At 38.6% G+C, this 21,758-nt stretch overlaps 1 protein-coding gene across 1 annotated transcript; it reads left to right on the top strand.

Annotated features, from left to right (window-relative positions):
* The first annotated feature begins 3,429 nt into the window (after positions 1-3,429).
* LOC139612894 (macrophage mannose receptor 1-like) lies at positions 3,430-18,255 on the top strand. The gene is made up of 14 exons (XM_071469037.1): positions 3,430-3,688; positions 3,956-4,003; positions 4,374-6,200; positions 9,653-9,700; positions 10,069-10,476; positions 11,346-11,687; positions 11,796-11,890; positions 12,348-12,447; positions 14,911-15,003; positions 15,325-15,372; positions 15,743-16,150; positions 16,515-16,856; positions 16,955-17,046; positions 17,490-18,255. The coding sequence occupies exons 4-14, from the start codon at positions 9,664-9,666 to the stop codon at positions 17,595-17,597; spliced, it is 2,073 nt and encodes a 690-aa protein (XP_071325138.1). The 5' UTR covers positions 3,430-3,688; positions 3,956-4,003; positions 4,374-6,200; positions 9,653-9,663; the 3' UTR covers positions 17,598-18,255.
* Positions 18,256-21,758: the final 3,503 nt, after the last annotated feature.

Here is a 21,758-nt window from a genome sequence, read left to right on the forward strand (position 1 = left end):
AGAGTATTAGGGTGTGGCTACCACACAGACTATACCTCACATGGTGACCTGCCTGACAATCAGGATAGAGAACAGAGCAGGTCAGATCCACCCCTCACTCCTCCTCAGCTCCGCCTTCTCATCCCAATATGGTTTCTTCTGGTTTCAAAAAACCAAGATGGCGGCAGCCAAATTACAAACTTGAGGCTTCAAAATGGGAGCTCACAAACCGGTGGCTGATGTCACAGTGGGTTGCCACTTGGTTCAGCCGTTACAATCAATGCTTTAATTTTCAGCTTTAAAGTACCTCTCCCCTTGAAAAAAAACTGTTTTGTTTATTGTTACTAAACTTGTATGTTTGAGCATCACTGTGCAGAATAGTGTCAAACAAAGTTTCACACTAGATGGTGCGGAGGATTTTAAATTGCATTTACCTGTATTCTGTCAACCGTAACCATTGCCAAGGTCAAATGGTGGCCAAGCAGCTGACTCAGCAGACTCAGCAAGTTAAACAGACAACAGGGTCTCCTGTCAGGCTGTATGTAATAAACTATAGTAATTAGACCCTCACATAAGGATGGGTATCAGTATTTGCAACGAGGTAAGACAGAAGTGGGGAAATCAGGTGGATGGTGCGGAGGACATTCCCTGCATAAATCATCAAGTTGGCCATGAGGAGGGATAAGCCTCGGATGACCCGTTACTGTGAGAAGAGGTGAGAGGAGGTGTACTATATGTGTCGTGCTCGAGCAGAAGGGGATGGAATGAAGGCTTTCTATGTACCATGTCAAAACTGCGGGGGATGCAGTAAAGGTTCTCTAAGCCCATTACCTCCTGTTATTTTATTTTTTAATGAGACATTGTGGATTTGAGATACCATTATTAAGATGGTTTAAGATAGGGGGCTAAAAAGGAATGGTGTTCCAAAGTTTGATTGATGCTGACGGGAGTGTCAAAACTCCAGGCTACCCTGAATGAGGGGGGGCGTCACCAGGAAATACAAGGCAGAGTTGGACTGTGTTGTATTCAGTGTCTGGCTTCATGCATCAACTTCAGTTTGCTGTGTTATCTTGCATTTTACAGTAAATCTGTTTGATTGCATCAGACTCTTTCTTTCTTGGACTCTTATTGTCTCAGTGTCTACTTTGATTCTTGAACCATAGTTTAGTAATGTTGGAACTTATAGTTTAACAAGTTATAGAAAAGTGTTGCAGACACTTCTGAAGATCTACTGGCCCATCTGAGAGTTTCTTCTATGCTATAACTGATGCACAGAAAAAACATTTAAAAATGCTAAAGGTCTGGCAGAGACGTTCTCCTATTAAATTGGACATTACCTTACCATAAAAATGATACATTTTTGCCCCATTTGCTGTATACACCCCTTGGGATTTAACAATCCAAACTTAATATAATTATTAAATTTCATTGGTAAAATAACATATTTAAAATATAAAAAAACCAAAAAAAATAATGCACCTTTGATTTTTCTCATATTTAATGTTGCCCATCTTTTCAGTTACCGAATACTTTTTCTTAAAATGATTCATTCTCCCTACAACATCCCTTATATCTGAAAGAATGACAACTCAAACACTTTTTTGGCATCAACAGTAATTGTCAGGCAACTTATTACCTTCTGTAGTGGTTTCTGTGCTGAGGCTGGCCCAATAACCACAACATTTTCAACACACTGTTGTTATTCACATAATCATATAGTTAGTTAATTAAAAACCATCTTCTTTAGAGGTTTGCCAGAAAAAAGGAAGACTGGAAAGAGACCTGCCATTACCAAGGTCAGTAGTGTCCAGTCAGTCCACTTAAAGCCCCTGAAAACTCTTTTTCTTGGTCAACATGAGACAGTGTCTGAAAGAGGATGTTTGAAGCCAAAAGTATCGTTGGAAACACCATGATAGTGAAGGAGGTGGAGCTGATGATGCCATTTGAATGTCAGGACACAGAGATCAGCTCTGGTGGGCTCTGACCGAGCACAAGCTTTGCACGGTCAAAACTATTGTGCTTTGTAATTCATGATGAAACCAACACTATTGCAGGACCATTGTCTGATTCCTCATTTGCACATGAAAATGAGCTTCTCACAAAACAACAGCATCTGACTTTTACCTGGAAATGTATGAGTGTTAGGAGATGTTGAGCTTAAAATAACAGACCACTAACATTAAATTATTGAAAAAAGTGACAAAACATTTTACTTTTCACATTATTCAGCCATCAAACAATCATTGTTTGGTTGGTTATCATCACGTAGCAACCAATGTGACATTTTTTGTCATTTTCCTCATTTGTTTATTAAAATATGAGCCTGACAAAAAAAAAACAGCAGAACAGAACTGTTACACATCGTCTCATTGTGTTAGCAGATGTTTATCTACAGATCTAGGTGATAAGAGTTTGTACACAGTTGCAGTTCCAACCTTCAGGGCATTAGTTAGTTATTTGGAATATCAGTGTGCTTTGACAATAAATTCTGCACCAGAATTAAGGCATTTCTTAATACTTCACTGATGATACAAATGAATCTTTTCTCTGCATGTTTGTCCTTTTGGTATTGCTCATACAAAATGTGATTGGAATAAATTAGTATGTTTCAACAGTAAATCAGATTCTAATCTGTTCATGTTTACATTGGCAAGCATTGGCAGGAATATTTATCATGTCACCTGCATTCAAGACAACCCAAGTGGAGACCCATTAAAAAAACAACAGGAGGTCAAAAACTCCACAGGTTACCTTTAAAGGTATGTATGAAATGCACATTCTGCAGAATTAAATACGACATGGCCAGATTTACAGCTCAGTGTTTTTTACTATGGTCCAGCCAATGTCCCAGTGTGACCCCAAAGTCTTCAAGCCATTTTGATGTCACTTCAAGGAAAATCATAATAATAAGTCATAAATAATAATAATCATAATAATATATACACATCCAATACAAGAATGGTGCAATCATCCTTACAGAAGCACAGTGAATTGATATTGGTGTCAGACCTCAGATCAGACATAACAACAACTAAATGGCTTTAAAGAAAAATAGTGAAAGACATCTCAGATGCTATCAAGTAAAATAACAAAGGAAAGCTGTGTTTCATTTGCAGAAATAACAACTTTTAAACCTTTCCCTCATGCTTTTTTACAGCACAGTTTAGATTAACAAACCACTTATGATAGATGCACTAAACTTTAGCCTCTCTGCTCAGAGATAAGAGAGATACTTGGTAGCCAAAAGAATGAGTTTCCATCCATATGTAGTGCATATTTCTACAAATATCAGAGGAAATCAGGACAAGAAAATGCACATTCAGGTGTGTTTCCATCCACAAGTGGTGGTGGTGGCACAAATTTTCCATTTCTCAATCAATCAATCAATCAATCAATCAATCAATCAATCAATCAATCAATCAATCAATCAAATCTCAATCGGTGAAAATACAGAAATGTGGCTTTTCTGTGTGTTGAACACTAACTTCATGTAGGGGTTACGCAGGTGCAGTGCACTGAAATGATAACACAATGGTAACATAGCTTTAACATCTGCTTGAATTAATAGATTAGGTTTTCCTCATTTGGTTATTTAAATATGAGTACGACAAAATGCAGGGCAGCGCAGGATATATCTCAGAGAGGGGAGCAGACACTTTCATGCAGACATTCTAGCTCTGGTTAAATTCAAATCCTGGATTTTTTGCATGTGAGTATATTTTCTATTTACTCTTAGTTATTATTATTATTATTATTATTACTAATATCAGTAAATAAATAAATGTATTAATCATATTTTATAAATCTCAGACCAAGTCTAAAATCATAGTCAAGCTTGTTCAAAATGTAACGTGTCTTTTATTTATGGATTAAAGTGGATTATTTCTTCAATGTCATCTGTCCTGGTAAATGCTTGATACTTCATACTTTGCTCCCACTGATGTTCTTCTACTTTTTTTCTTTCCATGAATTTCAGTGAAATCAGAAATGGACTCTACAGAGCTGTTGATTTTTGTTGTCTTTGGTAAGAGTTCTGATTGCTTTACATCATTTCATGTTGATGGGTTTTAGTTTTCAGCTCTCATGTATCATCATACAGGCTTGTAAGAGAGATTTCATTTGGGCAGTGAAGTCATTTCAAGTCTTTCAAAAAATGTCAGAGGAGTATTAAGTATAGCTGCAAGAAATACAGGAACCCTTGCAGCTGTCATTTGAGTTGTGTCATTTAAAAATCTTTTTCAGTTTTAAAAAACATTTTTCTTGAAAAGTTTCTCATATGTGACTCATTAAGACAGGACTGGAAACTAAATAAAAAGCCTTTAGACAGTATCCAGATCAACCATTCCAAACATGATTTTACAACTAACTATATGTTCTCTATCACCAACCCTTAGGATTTGGCCTCACTTCCTGCTCTCAAACCCGCTTTTATGAGTACCACTACATCAACCAGTCGATGACCTGGACCGACGCTCAGCGTTACTGCAGAGAGAAACACACTGATCTGGTGACCATCGAAAGTATCGATGATTTAAGCAGGTTAAAGAGACCAAGTTCAGACACATCGATGATGTGGATTGGACTGAATGATGATCCGAAATCCTGGAAGGGAGTGGTGGGCAATGATTCAAACTCCTGGAGGTGGTCAGCAACTGGTGAACCCTCAGAAACAGATTACCAGAACTGGAACTCCTCTGAGCCAAATTATGCCCAAGGAGATGAGACCTGTGTGTATGTGAATGGAAATGGAAAATGGTTCGATGAAGTTTGTTCCAGTGAAAACTATTTTGTTTGCTTTGATGGTAAGAAAATTTTTGTGTGAACTATTTTAAAGAAAAACAGGCTGAAAAGCAGCAGATAACTGTCCTCTGTGGCTGATGGTTTCAAATCTGTTTGGGTGTGGTCAGTATGTTTTATTGCACCTGCAATAACCCCCCTCAGTGATGTCACAGTGTACTGACACACCCTAAAGTCCCCTTTAACATCACTATACCAAGGTGAGAAATTCAACCACTGGAGAGAAGTTTCTCTGTGGCTGCTGAGTTGGTCCTCAACCTATTTGTTTTTGCTGCCAGGGACAGACTGCACACACACACACACAGTCTTGTTCCATTATGTCATAATTCTCTCCTAGTCCACTAACTTAAGCTTCGTCATCACAAATAAATACCTGACCTAACTTTTGAACTACCTCTAACCAAAAACTAATTTTGACCCTAAAACCAAGTCTGAACCCTCAAAACACAGTCTCTACCTGTGAGGACTCTGGTCACAATTTCTATTTAATAAAGCACAAAGTCAACACTTGTCTTTCTGCAAGTTTAATTCAGCAGACAGAGTCACAGCACAGTCAAGTACATAAGATTTACCAAGCTCAGTGTGTGTCAGTCTTTTATACCAGTTTGTGAGTTACATTATGAGAACAGCAAGTTCTGCGTTGTCATGTCTTTTATACACGAACCAACATTACTGAGGATAATACAGAGTTTATCTTGTCTTTCAACAATCTTGGGAACATTCATTAAAGGTTTCACAAGTAGTTGATAAAAGAAGAGAACAAAAGAAAACTATGTTTTCTCCCCATTTACTGAGTGGTCCTCTGTGACAAAGTCCATGATGAATCATGACCAGTTTGTATGTTTTCCAACACTTGCAAATGCTGCTGTGCTTCTCACACTGGCTTTACTTTTGCTCTATTGTAGAAACAAATCCTTCAGGCCAGAGAACATATACTTTAGTTACCAATCAACTGTCAGACTTACTGCAGAACATACCACACTGACCTGGCTACGATCGAGACTGCTCAGGAAAACACAGAGGTGATGTCAGTGATGTCATCACATAAAGCGTGGATTGGCTTGTACAGAGTACCATGGAGGTGGTCAGACAAGAGCAGCAGCTCCTTCAGAAATTGGCAAATCGGAGAGCCAAATAACTTCGATGGTACTGAGCACTGTGTGGCTGTGAATGTAGACCATAGTTGGCACGATTCCAGATGCAACCAAAGATATTTCTTCTGGTGCTTTAAAGGTGATAAAAATATATAATAAATGCTTTTGTACTTTTTTCTCACAATGCAATAATATTTCCCTCCTTGGTTTGTGGATATATGTTTGTTGGACTGACCGGACCTGGGAGTGAAGAAGACCATGGTGAGGGTGAAGATTCACACTGTTGCTGACCTTTCAGATCCAGCTATTAATGCCCAGATTCTCCAGCAGGTAAAACTCCCTCCTGTCACTACACAACTAAATCTCAGACATCAGAACTTCTGTCTGACTGATCAGACCTCAGCATCTCACAATCAGACCTCAGACCTGAAGCATCAGCTCTCAGGCATCAGGCCTCAGCATCAGACCTGAGGTTTATAACCTTATGACCAGTTCTGAGGCTCAGAATTCAACATCAGACTTTAAGGATGATCTCTGGCATAGCCAGACCTCAAGAATCAGACAGAGGTGCTCAGAATCAGACCTCAGGGTTCAGATCACAGACATCAGACCTCACAACCAAATCTTAGGCATCAGATTCTAGGATCAGTTCCCAGGATCAGACCTCAAAATCTCTTAGAGTCTCCCAAATCTATTAATGTCTATCGGAGTTCAGAATCAGACATGAGACATCATCAGTATTACATCTCAGGAATCAGACCTCAACGATCCTGACCTCAAGGGCTAGATCTCAGTAGTCAGATTTCAGGGATCAGACCAGATGTCAAAACCAGATCTCAGTAATCAGGTCAGGTTACAGACCCTTACAACCAGATCTCAGGAATCAGACTTTCATAGTCGTCATCATCATCATCATCATCATCATCAACCTTTATTTATTTCTTGGAGATACATTGAGGGTTGACCCTCATTTTCAATGATGCCGAGATTACAAAAGCAGAAACAAAGCAAAAAATCTGAATACAAATAAGTTCCTAATAAAACAATGACATTCAAAAACGTTACGATTTTAAAGATTAAGAATCATATTTCTGAACTGTCCCAATGTTTTCAGGAAATCAATATTCAGAGTAGAGTATTCCATGAATCTGGAGCACAAAAATCTAAAAGCCACCTTTCCAAAGTCAGAGGTGACCCGAGGAACATGCAGCGTGATCCAGTCCTGAGAGCAGGTTTGATGAGTTCCAATATTGAGATTCATGAATGATAGTTTGGCAATTTATTTAGTAGCGCTTTATAAATGAATATATACCAGTGGTGATCTCGTCTCATAGCGTGTCATACAGAGTGCAATGATGAGTACTGGACTTTATCATTTTTCCAGATGCCTAAATATTTATAATGAGGGACTCTTGCAATTTCTGTGCCATGTAAAGTGCTAATCTGAATTCTGCCAGGATCAATTTTCTTAGCTTTTCGAAAAACAGCATATATTTTGTTTTGTAAGGGTTTAACACAAGTTTAAGTTCGGTGAGTGCCTCTTGAAAAGTATTGAAAAACTGTTGGAGATTCTCAACAGACAATTGTATGGAATCTACCCAGCAATACAGAATGGTGTCATCTGCATACAAATGAACATTACAATTAATTATTGACTATAATATCCTTAATTTAGAGTGTAAACAGGGCTGGCCCTTAAATTGAACCCTGTGGGACCCCTTTTGTTGTTGGCAAGAACGTTGACTGAATGTTACCTGCTTTTACACATTGCTGTCTGTCAGATAGGTAGTGTTGGAACTATCTTTAAGCAGTCCAGTCACAACCAAGATTCAGTAGTTTCTGTAGAAGCAGGGCATGGTCAACTAAATCAAAAGCTTTTGACAAGTCAATGAACAAGACAGCACAATGCTTCTTTTCATCCACCGCAGTCACTATATCATTGAAAATTAAGGATGTTGCAGAGATGCTGCCATGGTTGGCCCTGAATCCAGACTTACAAGGGCTTAACACAGAATATTTAGTTAGTAAGGTCTTAAGTTGATTGTTAACTCATGTTTCAAGTATTTCTGCCAGACACCACAGTTTGGACATTGGACAGTAGTTGGGAGTTTAGCCTCAGGCAAAAGAAAAAAAAAGTTCTATATGAGTAACAGTCAAAACAGCTCTGACTGTTGACTCTGATAACTCCCTAGAAGTACAGTAACAGTCCTCAACTAAAGCTGTGCTCCACTAGCAAATAGTGGTAGTAAATGCATCAGGGCAAGAGAGTGCCTCTGTCTCACCTTCAAGCTCAGGTTGGTGAAGAGGAGGGCTCCTTAGGACGCTAGCTAGTCTAGCTCAGTGGTTCTCCAACATTTCTGTCGCAAGGCACACCTGACATGTTGTTATAGCTGTGTGTCTGCACTTAAAGTGACAATAATGAGGAATATGGGCTAAGCATAGACAGAAAGTGGGAATACCTTCCCAGTCTTCCAGGTCCCTGCACTTCCTGCCCTAATGTGTTGCACCTGTGTCTCATTGTCTCCCTGCCCTCTGTGCCAGATCATCTCGTTCATTTCTTCATTGCCTTCCTGTGTACTGAAGCTGTTTTTCTTTCATTGAAACTACTGAGTGTCTCTAGTCTTGCATTTGCATCCTATGCAAATGCATAGGATGAAAAATAGTGAAAGACATCTCAGATGCTATCAAGTAAAATAACAAAGGAAAGCTGTGTTTCATTTGCAGAAATAACAAATCCCTAAACCTTTCCCTCATGCTTTTTTACAGCACAGTTTAGAGAAACAAACCACTAAGGAAAGATGCACTAAACTTTAGCCTCTCAGCTCAGAGATAAGAGAGATACTTGGTAGCCAAAAGAATGAGTTTCCATCCATATGTAGTGCATATTTCTACAAAATTCAGAGGAAATCAGGATAAGAAAATGTACATTCAGGTGTGTTTCTATCCACAAGTGGTGGTGGTGGCACAAATTTTCCATTTCTCAATCAATCAATCAATCAATCAAACCTCAATTAGTAAAAAACAAATGGAAAAAAAGATAACACAATGGTAACATCGCTTTAACATCTGCTTGAATTAATAGATTAGGTTTTCCTCATTTGGTTATTTAAATATGAGTACGACAAAATGCAGGGCAGCACAGGATATATCTCAGAGAGGGGAGCAGACACTTTCATGCAGACATTCTAGCTCTGGTTAAATTCAAATCCTGGATTTTTTGCATGTGAGTATATTTTCTATTTACTCTTAGTTATTATTATTATTATTACTAATATCAGTAAATAAATAAATGTATTAATCATATTTTATAAATCTCAGACCAAGTCTAAAATCACAGTCAAGCTTGTTCAAAATGTAACGTGTCTTTTATTTATGGATTAAAGTGGATTATTTCTTCAATGTCATCTGTCCTGGTAAATGCTTGATACTTCATACTTTGCTCCCACTGGTGTTCTTCTACTTCTACTATATTATGTCTTTACTTGTTATTATTATTATTATTATCATTATTATTACTACTCCTACTTATATCAGTAATTAAAGTGACTTTTTTAGTGTTTACCTTTTGTGCTATAATTATCATTATTATTATTATATTATAACTTTCCTTTTACATTGTGCAATTTAACCTTTTCCCAGTGTGGATCACCTACATACGTTACATACCAAGTAATTTGTATGTAAAATGTTGCTTTTTGTCATCTGTCCTGGTAAATGCTTGATACTTCATACTTTTTTCCCCACTGATGTTCTTCTACTTTTTTTCTTTCCATGAATTTCAGTGAAATCAGAAATGGACTCTACAGAGCTGTTGATTTTTGTTGTCTTTGGTAAGAGTTCTGATTGCTTTACATCATTTCATGTTGATGGGTTTTAGTTTTCAGATCACATGTATCATCATACAGGCTTGTAAGAGAGATTTCATTTGGGCAGTGAAGTCATTTCAAGTCTTACAGAAAATGTCAGAGGAGTATTAAGTATAGCTGCAAAACATACAGGAACCCTTGCAGCTGCCATTTGAGTTGTCTCATTTCAAAATCTTCTTCAGTTTTGAAAAACATTTTTCTTGAAAAGTTTCTCATATGTGACTCATTAAGACAGGACTGGAAACTAAATAAAAAGCCTTTAGACAGTATCCAGATCAACCATTCCAAACAAGATTTTACAACTAAATATGTCCTCTATCACCAACCCTTAGGATTTGGCCTCACTTCCTGCTCTCAAACCCGCTTTTATGAGTACCACTACATCAACCAGCAGATGACCTGGACCGACGCTCAGCGTTACTGCAGAGAGAAACACACTGATCTGGTGACCATCAAAAGTATTGATGACATAAGCAAGTTAAACAGAACAAGTTCAGACACATCGCAGATGTGGATTGGACTGACTGATGATCCGAAATCCTGGAAAGGAGTGATGGGCAATGATTCAAACTCCTGGAGGTGGTCAGCAACTGGTGAACCCTCAGAAACAGATTACCAGAACTGGAACTCCTCTGAGCCAAATTATGCGCAAGGAGATGAGACCTGTGTGTATGTGAATGGAAATGGAAAATGGTTCGATGAAGTTTGTTCCAGTGAAAACTATTTTGTTTGCTTTGACGGTAAGAAAAATTTTGTGTGAACTATTTTAAAGACAACCAGGCTGAAAAGCAGCAGATAACTGTCCTCTGTGGCTGATGGTTTCAAATCTGTTTGGGTGTGGTCAGTATGTTTTATTGCACCTGCAATAACCCCCCTCAGTGATGTCACAGTGTACTGACACACCCTAAAGTCCCCTTTAACATCACTATAGCATGTTTCTGCTGCCAGGGACAGACTGCACACACACACACACACACACACACACACACACACACACACACACACACACACACACAGTCTTGTTCCATTATGACATAATTCCTCCCCTAGTCCACTAACTTAAGCTTAGTCATCATAAATAAATACCTGACCTTAACTTCTGAACTACCTCTAACCAAAAACTAATTTTCACCCTAAAACCAAGTCTGAACCCTCAAAACACAGTCTCTACCTGTGAGGACTCTGGTCACAAATAAAGCACAAAGTCAACACTTGTCTTTCTGCAAGTTTAATTCAGCAGACAGAGTCACAGCACAGTCAAGTACATAAGATTTACCAAGCTCAGTGTGTGTCAGTCTTTTATACCAGTTTGTGAGTTACATTATGAGAACAGCAAGTTCTGCGTTGTCATGTCTTTTATACACGAACCAACATTACTGAGGATAATACAGAGTTTATCTTGTCTTTCAACAATCTTGGGAACATTCATTAAAGGTTTCACAAGTAGTTGATAAAAGAAGAGAACAAAAGAAAACTATGTTTTCTCCCCATTTACTGAGTGGTCCTCTGTGACAAAGTCCATGACGAATCATGACCAGGTTGTATGTTTTCAAACACTCGCAAATGCTGCTGTGCTTCTCACACTGGCTTTACTTTTGCTCTATTGTAGGAACAAATGCTCCAGGCCAGAGAACATATACTTTAGTTACCGATCAACAGTCGTGGAAGGATGCCCAGACTTACTGCAGAACAAACCATACTGACCTGGCTACGATCGAGACTGTTCAGGAAAACACAGAGGTGATGTCAGTGAAGTCAACACATACTGCATGGATTGGCTTGTACAGAGTACCATGGAGGTGGTCAGACAAGAGCAACAGCTCCTTCAGAAATTGGCATAACGGAGAGCCAAGTAACTTCAATGGTACTCAGCACTGTGTGGCTGAGAATGCAGACCATAGTTGGCACGATTACAACTGCAACAGAAAATTTTTCTTCTGTTGCTATAAAGGTGATAAAAATATGCATAATTCTCATAAATGCTTTTGTACTTTTTTTCTCACAATGCAATAATATTTCCCTCCTTGGTTTGTGGATTTATGTTTGTTGGACTGACCAGACCTGGGAGTGAAGAAGACGGTGAATGTGAGGGTGAAGATTCAGACTGTTGCTGACCTTTCAGATCCAGCTATTAATGCCCAGATTCTCCAGCAGGTAAAACTCCCTCCTGTCCCTACACAACTAAATCTCACACATCAGACCTCAACAACCCGGACCTCAAGAGCTAGATCTCAGTAGTCAGATTTCAGGGATCAGACTGACAGCACCAGATGTCAAAACCAGATCTCGGTCATTTCCAGACACCACAGTTTGGACATTTGAAGGTAGTTGGGAGTTTAGCCTCAGGCAAAAAAATGTTGTATATGAACAACAGTCAAAACAGCTCTGACTGTTGACTCTGATAACTCCCTACAAGTACAGTAACAGTCCTCAACTAAAGCTGTGCTCCACTGGCAAATATAACACATGACATTAAAAGTGTTTATTGTGTACAGTATGTCAAATGCTACAATTATACTTGAAGCAGTTTCTGTTTTTTATTTTATCCAAAATGATTCTAATGATTCTAATTTGACCTTTATTCCCTCTGGTTGCCTTTATTCCCTCTCAGCTTGGTGAAAGGTTCAGGACTTTACAGAGTGACGTCAAACTGAGGTGGGTGACTCAACCCAGGAAACAAGAGGAAGACACTGATGAAGCTGATGGAAACTGTTATTGATTGTGTTTTTCTACAAGCTACAAAGGCACAATCCAGGGAACCAAAATTAATGTAGTTAGTTGACTTTGTTAACCAGATCAAGTAGATCAAATACTCTGTCATTAGATTCACTTTAAATCAAAACATGCAGTAAACTTCCCTAAGCTTCTTGCAAAGACTCACATGAAGTATCTGGAACTTTTTTAAAGTCACCAAACACCAGACTGAAAAGCAGTGTTTTGCTGCCCTCTCTGTGTGTGGCCAGAAACATGTTCTGCTACACCTGCATCAACACCCACCTATGATGTCACAGCTGGTACTTGAATACACTTGTATGTCTCTGCAGCCAGGTGAGAAGTTAAACCACTGGAGTTTCAGCGAGGAGCTTTTCGGGGGGGGGGGTGACTTTTTAACGATCCATTTTCTCTGTGTTTTATGTGTAAGCACTCTGCTATGAAATGTTTAGGAGAAAACAATAGAATGATTGAATAAATAAATAGTTACAACAGAGATAATGGATATTGATTTCATCAGATTCTCTTTTCATCTGTTGTGAGTGTGTATATTATATGTTGTTGATAGAAATTGTTGATTTTAGTTTTTGCTTGCTTTTTTTTATATACATATCCATTATTTTGTCTGACAGGAAGTCTATAGGATAACAAAATGACACATTTATGTTGTAATTGATGGCTCCCCGTTGTTGTGTAATTAATAAAGTCTGTGTGCAGCATTCAATTTGTTAATGATCTCTTCTTATGTCATACATGTAATTTACTTTCTCCCTAAATTCATTTTGTGTGAGCTCAGGGGAAAGCACAACAGTGAAAGGGCTGCTGTTGGCATCTGGTGGTGGCTATAGCCAGCTAAGACTATGAATGTAAGATCATGGAGATCATCATCCTGATGTGGGAAACACAAGTGTGAGACCAGACATTAACTCAGTGCACCGTCAATGTCGTCTTCTCTCATGTCTGTTATCTGTGTTGACGGTTTTATTTTGATACTCACTCACCTCTCAGCGTTCCCTGCCCTCTGTGCCAGTTCATCTTGTTCACTTTGTGTCAGCGGTCCAACCTTTTCTTGAAGTTTTCCCAGTGAGCCAGTGTACGACTTGTTTCTGTTTCCCAACCGTGTCTTTAGTCTGCAGATTTGGTACTGCTGCTTTGTTGGACTGCCTTCCTGTGTACCGAAGCTGTTTCCTGAGTGAAGATTGTTCATTGAATCTACTGTCTCCAGTCTTGCATATATTCAATATTTTCACATCTTTATTGTAAATATTTTATTTTATTTTATTGTTTTTCTTTTATTTATATTTTAGTAATCTGACCTGCAGTGTTTTGCACAAAAATACCAAAACTAATTCCTCTTCTGTGAAAATCTACTTGTCAAAAAAAAGGATTCAAATTCTGATTTTGATAACTTTGGTTTTGGCTGTTATGATTATCAAGGATGTGGCCTCCTTGTTTTTAATGGTGTACCACTAACTATATGCAGGGGCTGCTCAGGTGCAGTGAACTCAAATGACTGGGTGTATATTGTTAACACAGCTTTTACATCTGGTGGAATTAACAGGTTCAAATCCTGCCCGGAGTATCTGGTTGTACAACACTGAAGCGCTGTGAAAGGTAACAGCAACCACAGCTACAGCTATAGCATCAACTGAAAGAGCCACAACAAAAACAAAAACAACCAAAGTTCCCGCACCAATAATAGATACATTTATGTATGTGTGTGAATAATTATTATCAAAAACTTTTTGATGACCAAACATCATGGTTATATCACAATCAGAATCAGAATATTTTATTGATGGCCAGCGGGAAATTAGGTTACGTTACAGTGAAGAAAAATATAAACATAAAATGTAAAAATATGTCCTTATATTATATGCAGTATAAATATAAACGCAATAATACATTGGGTAATTGCAGTCTAAAATTGCACTCGTCAGTATAGGGATATTGAAATATTGCACTGGATTGAAATATTGCACTCAAAGAATGAAATAAGTCCAAGGGTCTTTCTATTGACTCTGAAGATCAATTTGCATAAATCAGAATCAGAATCAGAATCAGAATTCTGATTCTGATTCTGATTCTGATTCTGATTGAAATATTGCACTGGATTGAAATATTGCACTCAAAGAATGAAATAAGTCCAAGGGTCTTTCTATTGACTCTGAAGATCAATTTGCATAAAGGGACAAGTTGTAAAGTTTTATGGCTACAGGCAGGAATGGCTTGTGTCATTCTGTGGTGCATTGTGGAGGAATTCATTGAGTGGGTGGGAGGTGTTGTCCAGGATGGTATCTAACTAAAACAGCATCCTCCTGTCTGACACCGCCGCCAGAGAGTCCAGCTCCATCCCCACAACATCACTGGTCTTATGGATCATTTTGTTATGTAATCAGTTTATTGTAAAGGGTTACATTTCCCTCATTTGGTTATTCAAATATGAACATGATAAAATGCAGCACAGCACAGGCTATTTCTCAGAGAGCAGAGTGGACATTTCTTTGCTGACATTCTCGCTCTTGTTAATTTCAAATGCTGGATTTTTTTTGCATGTGAGTATATTATCTCTTTACTTGTTATTATTATTATTATTATCATTATTATTACTACTCCTACTTATATCAGTAATTAAAGTGACTTTTTTAGTGTTTACCTTTTGTGCTATAATTATCATTATTATTATTATATTATAACTTTCCTTTTACATTGTGCAATTTAACCTTTTCCCAGTGTGGATCACCTACATACGTTACATACCAAGTAATTTGTATGTAAAATGTTGCTTTTTGTCATCTGTCCTGGTAAATGCTTGATACTTCATACTTTTTTCCCCACTGATGTTCTTCTACTTTTTTTCTTTCTATGAATTTCAGTGAAATCAGAAATGGACTCTACAGAGCTGTTGATTTTTGTTGTCTTTGGTAAGAGTTCTGATTGCTTTACATCATTTCATGTTGAGGGGTTTTAGTTTTCAGATCACATGTATAATCATACAGGCTTGTAAGAGAGATTTCATTTGGGCAGTGAAGTCATTTCAAGTCTTAAAGAAAATGTCAGAGGAGTATTAAGTATAGCTGCAAGACATACAGGAACCCTTGCAGCTGTCATTTGAGTTGTCTCATTTAAAAATCTTGTTCAGTTTTGAAAAACATTTTTCTTGAAAAGTTTCTCATATGTGACTCATTAAGACAGAACTGGAAACTAAATAAAAAGCATTTAGACAGTATCCAGATCAACCGTTCCAAACAAGATTTTACAACTAACTATATGTCCTCTATCACCAACCCTTAGGATTTGGCCTCACTTCCTGCTCTCAAACCCTCTTTTATGAGTACCACTACATCAACCAGTCGATGACCTGGACCGACGCTCAGCGTTACTGCAGAGAGAAACACACTGATCTGGTGACCATCGAAAGTATCGATGATATAAGCAGGTTAAACAGACCAAGTTCAGACACATCGCCGATGTGGATTGGACTGAATGATGATCCGAAATCCTGGAAAGGAGTGATGGGCAATGATTCAAACTCCTGGAGGTGGTCAGCAACTGGTGAACCCTCAGAAACAGATTACCAGAACTGGAACTCCTCTGAGCCAAATTATGCCCAAGAAAATGAGACCTGTGTGTATGTGAATGGAAATGGAAAATGGTTCGATGAAGTTTGTTCCAGTGAAAAATATTTTGTTTGCTTTGATGGTAAGAAATTTTTTTTCTGTTAACTGTTTTAAAGAAATCCAGGCTGAAAAGCAGCAGATAACTGTTCTCTGTGACTGATGGTTTATATGGCTCATTGGTGTACCAGAACTGGAGCACCAATGAGCCATATAACATTGATGCAAATCAGTTCTGTGTGTTTATGTTCGATGTTGGAACATGGGCTGATGAAAACTGCTTCTGTAAATTACCTTTTGTTTGTTACAATGGTAAGAAAACTTTTGTGTTCACTGATTTAACGAAAACCAAGCTGTCCTCTGTGACTGAAAGTTTGAAGTTTGTTTGGGTGCACTCAGCAGTATGATGCTGCACTTCTCACACTGGCTTTACTTTTCCTCTATTGTAGATACAAATGCTCCAGGCCAGAGAACATATACTTTAATTCCTACTCAACTGTCATGGAAGGATGCCCAGACTTACTGTAGAACAAACCACACTGACCTGGCTACGATCGAGACTGTTCAGGAAAACGCAGAGGTGATGTCAGTGAAGTCATCACATAACGCGTGGATTGGCTTGTACAGAGTACCATGGAGGTGGTCAGACAAGAGCAACAGCTCCTTCAGAAATTGGAAAAGTGGACAGCCAAATAACTATGATGGTACTGAGCACTGTGTGGTTGAGAATGCAGACCATAGTTGGCACGATTACGACTGCAACAGAACATTTTTCTTCTGGTGCTATAAAGGTGAAAACATATACATAAATCTTATAAATGTTGTTCTGTTGCAATGCAATAATATTTCCCTCCTTGGTTTGTGGATTTATGTTTGTCGGACTGACTAGACCTGGGAGTGAAGAAGACCGTGGTGAGGGTGAAGATTCAGACTGTTGCTGACCTTTCAGATCCAGCTATTAATGCCCAGATTCTCCAGCAGGTAAAACTCCCTCCTGTCCCTACACAACTAAATCTCACACATCAGACCTCAACAACCCGGACCTCAAGGGCTAGATCTCAGTAGTCAGATTTCAGGGATCAGACTGACAGCACCAGATGTCAAAACCAGATCTCAGTCATTTCCAGACACCACAGTTTGGACATTGGAAGGTAGTTGGGAGTTTAGCCTCAGGCAAAAAAATGTTGTATATGAACAACAGTCAAAACAGCTCTGACTGTTGACTCTGATAACTCCCTACAAGTACAGTAACAGTCCTCAACTAAAGCTGTGCTCCACTGGCAAATATAACACATGACATTAATAGTGTTTATTGTGTACAGTATGTCAAATGCTACAATTATACTTGAAGCAGTTTCTGTTTGATGAAGCTAGATTTGCAAAATGATTCTAATGATTCTAATTTGACCTTTATTCCCTCTCAGCTTGGTGAAAGGTTCAGGACTTTACAGAGTGACGTCAAACTGAGGTGGGTGACTCAACCCAGAAAACAAGAGGAAGACACTGATGAAGCTGATGGAAACTGTTCTTGATTGTGTTTTTCTACAAGCTACAAAGGCACAATGCAGGGAAGCAAAATTAATGTAGTTAGTTGACCAGATCAAGTAGATCAAATACTCTGTCATTAGATTCACTTTAAATCAAAACATGCAGTAAACTTCCCTAAGCTTCTTGCAAAGACTCACATGAAGTATCTGGAACTTTTTTAAAGTCACCAAACACCAGACTGAAAAGCAGTGTTTTGCTGCCCTCTCTGTGTGTGGCCAGAAACATGTTCTGCTGCACCTGCATCAACACCCACCTATGCTGTCACAGCTGGTACTTGAATACACTTGTATGTCTCTGCAGCCAGGTGAGAAGTTAAACCACTGGAGTTTCAGCGAGGAGCTTTTCAGGAGGGGGGGGTGACTTTTTAACGATCCATTTTCTCTGTGTTTTATGTGTAAGCACTCTGCTATGAAATGTTTAGGAGAAAACAATAGAATGATTGAATAAATAAATAGTTACAACAGAGATAATGGATGTTGATTTCATCAGATTCTCTTTTCATCTGTTATGAGTGTGTATATTATATGTTGTTGTTGTTAGAAATTGTTGATTTTTTCTTTTGCTTGCTTTTTTTTATATACATATCCATTTTTTTATCTGACAAGTCTATAGGATAACAAAATGACACATTTATTTTGTAATTGATGGCTCCCCGTTGTTGCCTAATTAATAAAGTCTGTTTGCAGCATTCAATTTGTTAATGATCTCTTCTTATGTCATAAATGTAATTTACATTCTCCCTAAATTCATTTTGTGTGAGCTCAGGGGAAAGCACAACAGTGAAAGGGCTGCTGTTGACATCTGGTGGTGGCTATAGCCAGCTAAGACTATGAATGTAAGAAGATTTGTGAAAACCAAAAGAATGAAGGAGGCAACGAGTTGCAAGTGAGGCTAGAGGAGGTGGAGAGAGAATCACCTGTCGCTGTGGTAGTAAATGCATCAGGGCATGGGAGTGCCTCTGTCTCACCTTCAAGCTCAGGTTGGTGAAGAGGAGGGCTCTTTAGCACACTAGCTAGTCTAGCTCAGTGGTTCTCCAACATTTCTGTCACAAGGCACACCTGACATGTTGTTATAGCTGTGTGTCTGCACTTAAAGTGACAATAATGAGGAATATGGGCTAAGCATAGACAGAAAGTGGGAATACCTTCCCGGTCTTCCAGGTCCCTGCACTTCCTGCCCTAATGTGTTGCACCTGTGTCTCATTGTCTCCCTGCCCTCTGTGCCAGTTCATCTCGTTCATTTCTTCATTGCCTTCCTGTGTACCGAAGCTGTTTTTCTGAAGTAAAGACTTCATTGAACCTACTGAGTGCCTCCAGTCTTGCATTTGCATCCTATCTCTGTGTTCAGCTCATAGACTGTATTAAAAAATGGAAGTAGACTGAAAAGAGAAGCCAATGTGGAAATGCCTTAAACTGTATTCTAGCTAATGACCATCAGGGGGTCACTCCACTGGTTGCAAAAATCAGTCTGATTGTATTAAAGTCTATGGGAAACTGGCTCTACTTCTCACTTGATGTTTATGGTCTCATCACTAGTTCCAAGTCTTCTTCAGAACAAAAGATATTCATTTTTTAAATTATGGTCCCATTTAGAGGAAAATAGATGATAAAGCAGAGTATGCATTCGGGTGTGGCTACCACACAGACTGTACCTCACATAGTGACCTGCCTGACAATCAGGATAGAGAACAGAGCAGGTCAGATCCACCCCTCACTCCTCCTCAGCTCCGCCTTCTCATCCCAATATGGTTTCTTCTGGTTTCAAAAAACCAAGATGGCGGCGGCCAAATTACAAACTTGAGGCTTCAAAATGGGAGCTCACAAACCGGTGGCTGATGTCACAGTGGGTTGCCACTTGGTTCAGCCGTTACAATCAATGCTTTAATTTTCAGCTTTAAAGTACCTCTCCCCTTGAAAAAAAACTGTTTTGTTTATTGTTACTAAACTTGTATGTTTGAGCATCACTGTGCAGAATAGTGTCAAACAAAGTTTCACACTAGATGGTGCGGAGGATTTTAAATTGCATTTACCTGTATTCTGTCAACTGTAACCATTGCCAAGGTCAAATGGTGGCCAAGCAGCTGACTCAGCAGACTCAGCAAGTTAAATAGACAACAGGGTCTCCTGTCAGGCTGTATGTAATAAACTATAGTAATTAGACCCTCACATAAGGATGGGTATCAGTATTTGCAACGAGGTAAGACAGAAGTGGGGAAATCAGGTGGATGGTGCGGAGGACATTCCCTGCATAAATCATCAAGTTGGCCATGAGGAGGGATAAGCCTCGGATGACCCGTTACTGTGAGAAGAGGTGAGAGGAGGTGTACTATATGTGTCGTGCTCGAGCAGAAGGGGATGGAATGAAGGCTTTCTATGTACCATGTCAAAACTGCGGGGGATGCAGTAAAGGTTCTCTAAGCCCATTACCTCCTGTTATTTTATTTTTTAATGAGACATTGTGGATTTGAGATACCATTATTAAGATGGTTTAAGATAGGGGGCTAAAAAGGAATGGTGTTCCAAAGTTTGATTGATGCTGACGGGAGTGTCAAAACTCCAGGCTACCCTGAATGAGGGGGGGCGTCACCAGGAAATACAAGGCAGAGTTGGACTGTGTTGTATTCAGTGTCTGGCTTCATGCATCAACTTCAGTTTGCTGTGTTATCTTGCATTTTACAGTAAATCTGTTTGATTGCATCAGACTCTTTCTTTCTTGGACTCTTATTGTCTCAGTGTCTACTTTGATTCTTGAACCATAGTTTAGTAATGTTGGAACTTATAGTTTAACAAGTTATAGAAAAGTGTTGCAGACACTTCTGAAGATCTACTGGCCCATCTGAGAGTTTCTTCTATGACAACTGATGCACAGAAAAAACATTTAAAAATGCTAAAGGTCTGGCAGAGACGTGCTCCTATTAAATTGGACATTACCTTACCATAAAAATGATACATTTTTGCCCCATTTGCTGTATACACCCCTTGGGATTTAACAATCCAAACTTAATATAATTATTAAATTTCATTGGTAAAATAACATATTTAAAATATAAAAAAACAAAAATACTGCATACTGTCATATTTAATGTTGCCCATCTTTTCAGTTACCGAATACTTTTTCTTAAAATGATTCATTCTCCCTACAACATCCCTTATATCTGAAAGAATGACAACTCAAACACTTTTTTGGCATCAACAGTAATTGTCAGGCAACTTATTACCTTCTGTAGTGGTTTCTGTGCTGAGGCTGGCCCAATAACCACAACATTTTCAACACACTGTTGTTATTCACATAATCATATAGTTAGTTAATTAAAAACCATCTTCTTTAGAGGTTTGCCAGAAAAAAGGAAGGCTGGAAAGAGACCTGCCATTACCAAGGTCAGTAGTGTCTAGTCAGTCCACTTCAAGCCCCTGAAAACTCTTTTTCTTGGTCAACATGAGACAGTGTCTGAAAGAGGATGTTTGAAGCCAAAAGTATCGTTGGAAACACCATGATAGTGAAGGAGGTGGAGCTGATGATGCCATTTGAATGTCAGGACACAGAGCTCAGCTCTGGTGGGCTCTGACCGAGCACAAGCTTTGCACGGTCAAAACTATTGTGCTTTGTAATTCATGATGAAACCAACACTATTGCAGGACCATTGTCTGATTCCTCATTTGCACATGAAAATGAGCTTCTCACAAAACAACAGCATCTGACTTTTACCTGGAAATGTATGAGTGTTAGGAGATGTTGTTGAAATGACCTGTGTCATTTTCCTCATTTGTTTATTAAAATATGAGCCTGACAAAAAAAAAACAGCAGAACAGAACTGTTACACATCATCTCATTGTGTTAGCAGATGTTTATCTACAGATCTAGGTGATAAGAGTTTGTACACAGTTGCAGTTCCAACCTTCAGGGCCTTAGTTAGTCATTTGGAATATCAGTGTGCTTTGACAATAAATTCTGCACCAGAATTAAGGCATTTCTTAATACTTCACTGATGATACAAATGAATCTTTTCTCTGCATGTTGTCCCTTTGGTATTGCTCATACAAAATGTGATTGGAATAAATTAGTATGTTTCAACAGAAAATCAGATTCTAATCTGTTCATGTTTACCCTCATAATAAATACATAAATACAAAAACGTTAATGTCAAA

This window comes from Trachinotus anak, unplaced genomic scaffold (assembly GCF_046630095.1).
Source record: "Trachinotus anak isolate AG129_WGS33_773 ecotype Australia unplaced genomic scaffold, CSIRO_AGI_Tana_v1 ptg000032l, whole genome shotgun sequence".
Classification (NCBI taxonomy): domain Eukaryota; kingdom Metazoa; phylum Chordata; class Actinopteri; order Carangiformes; family Carangidae; genus Trachinotus; species Trachinotus anak.

Bases quoted from the DNA above. Each gene is read 5' to 3' on its own strand.
- LOC139612894 (XM_071469037.1), top strand. From the start codon at position 9,664: ATGGACTCTACAGAGCTGTTGATTTTTGTTGTCTTTG. The intron at 9,701-10,068 runs GTAAGAGTTCTG...ACCAACCCTTAG, and splicing joins GTTGATTTTTGTTGTCTTTG to GATTTGGCCTCACTTCCTGC. The intron at 10,477-11,345 runs GTAAGAAAAATT...GCTCTATTGTAG, and splicing joins CTATTTTGTTTGCTTTGACG to GAACAAATGCTCCAGGCCAG.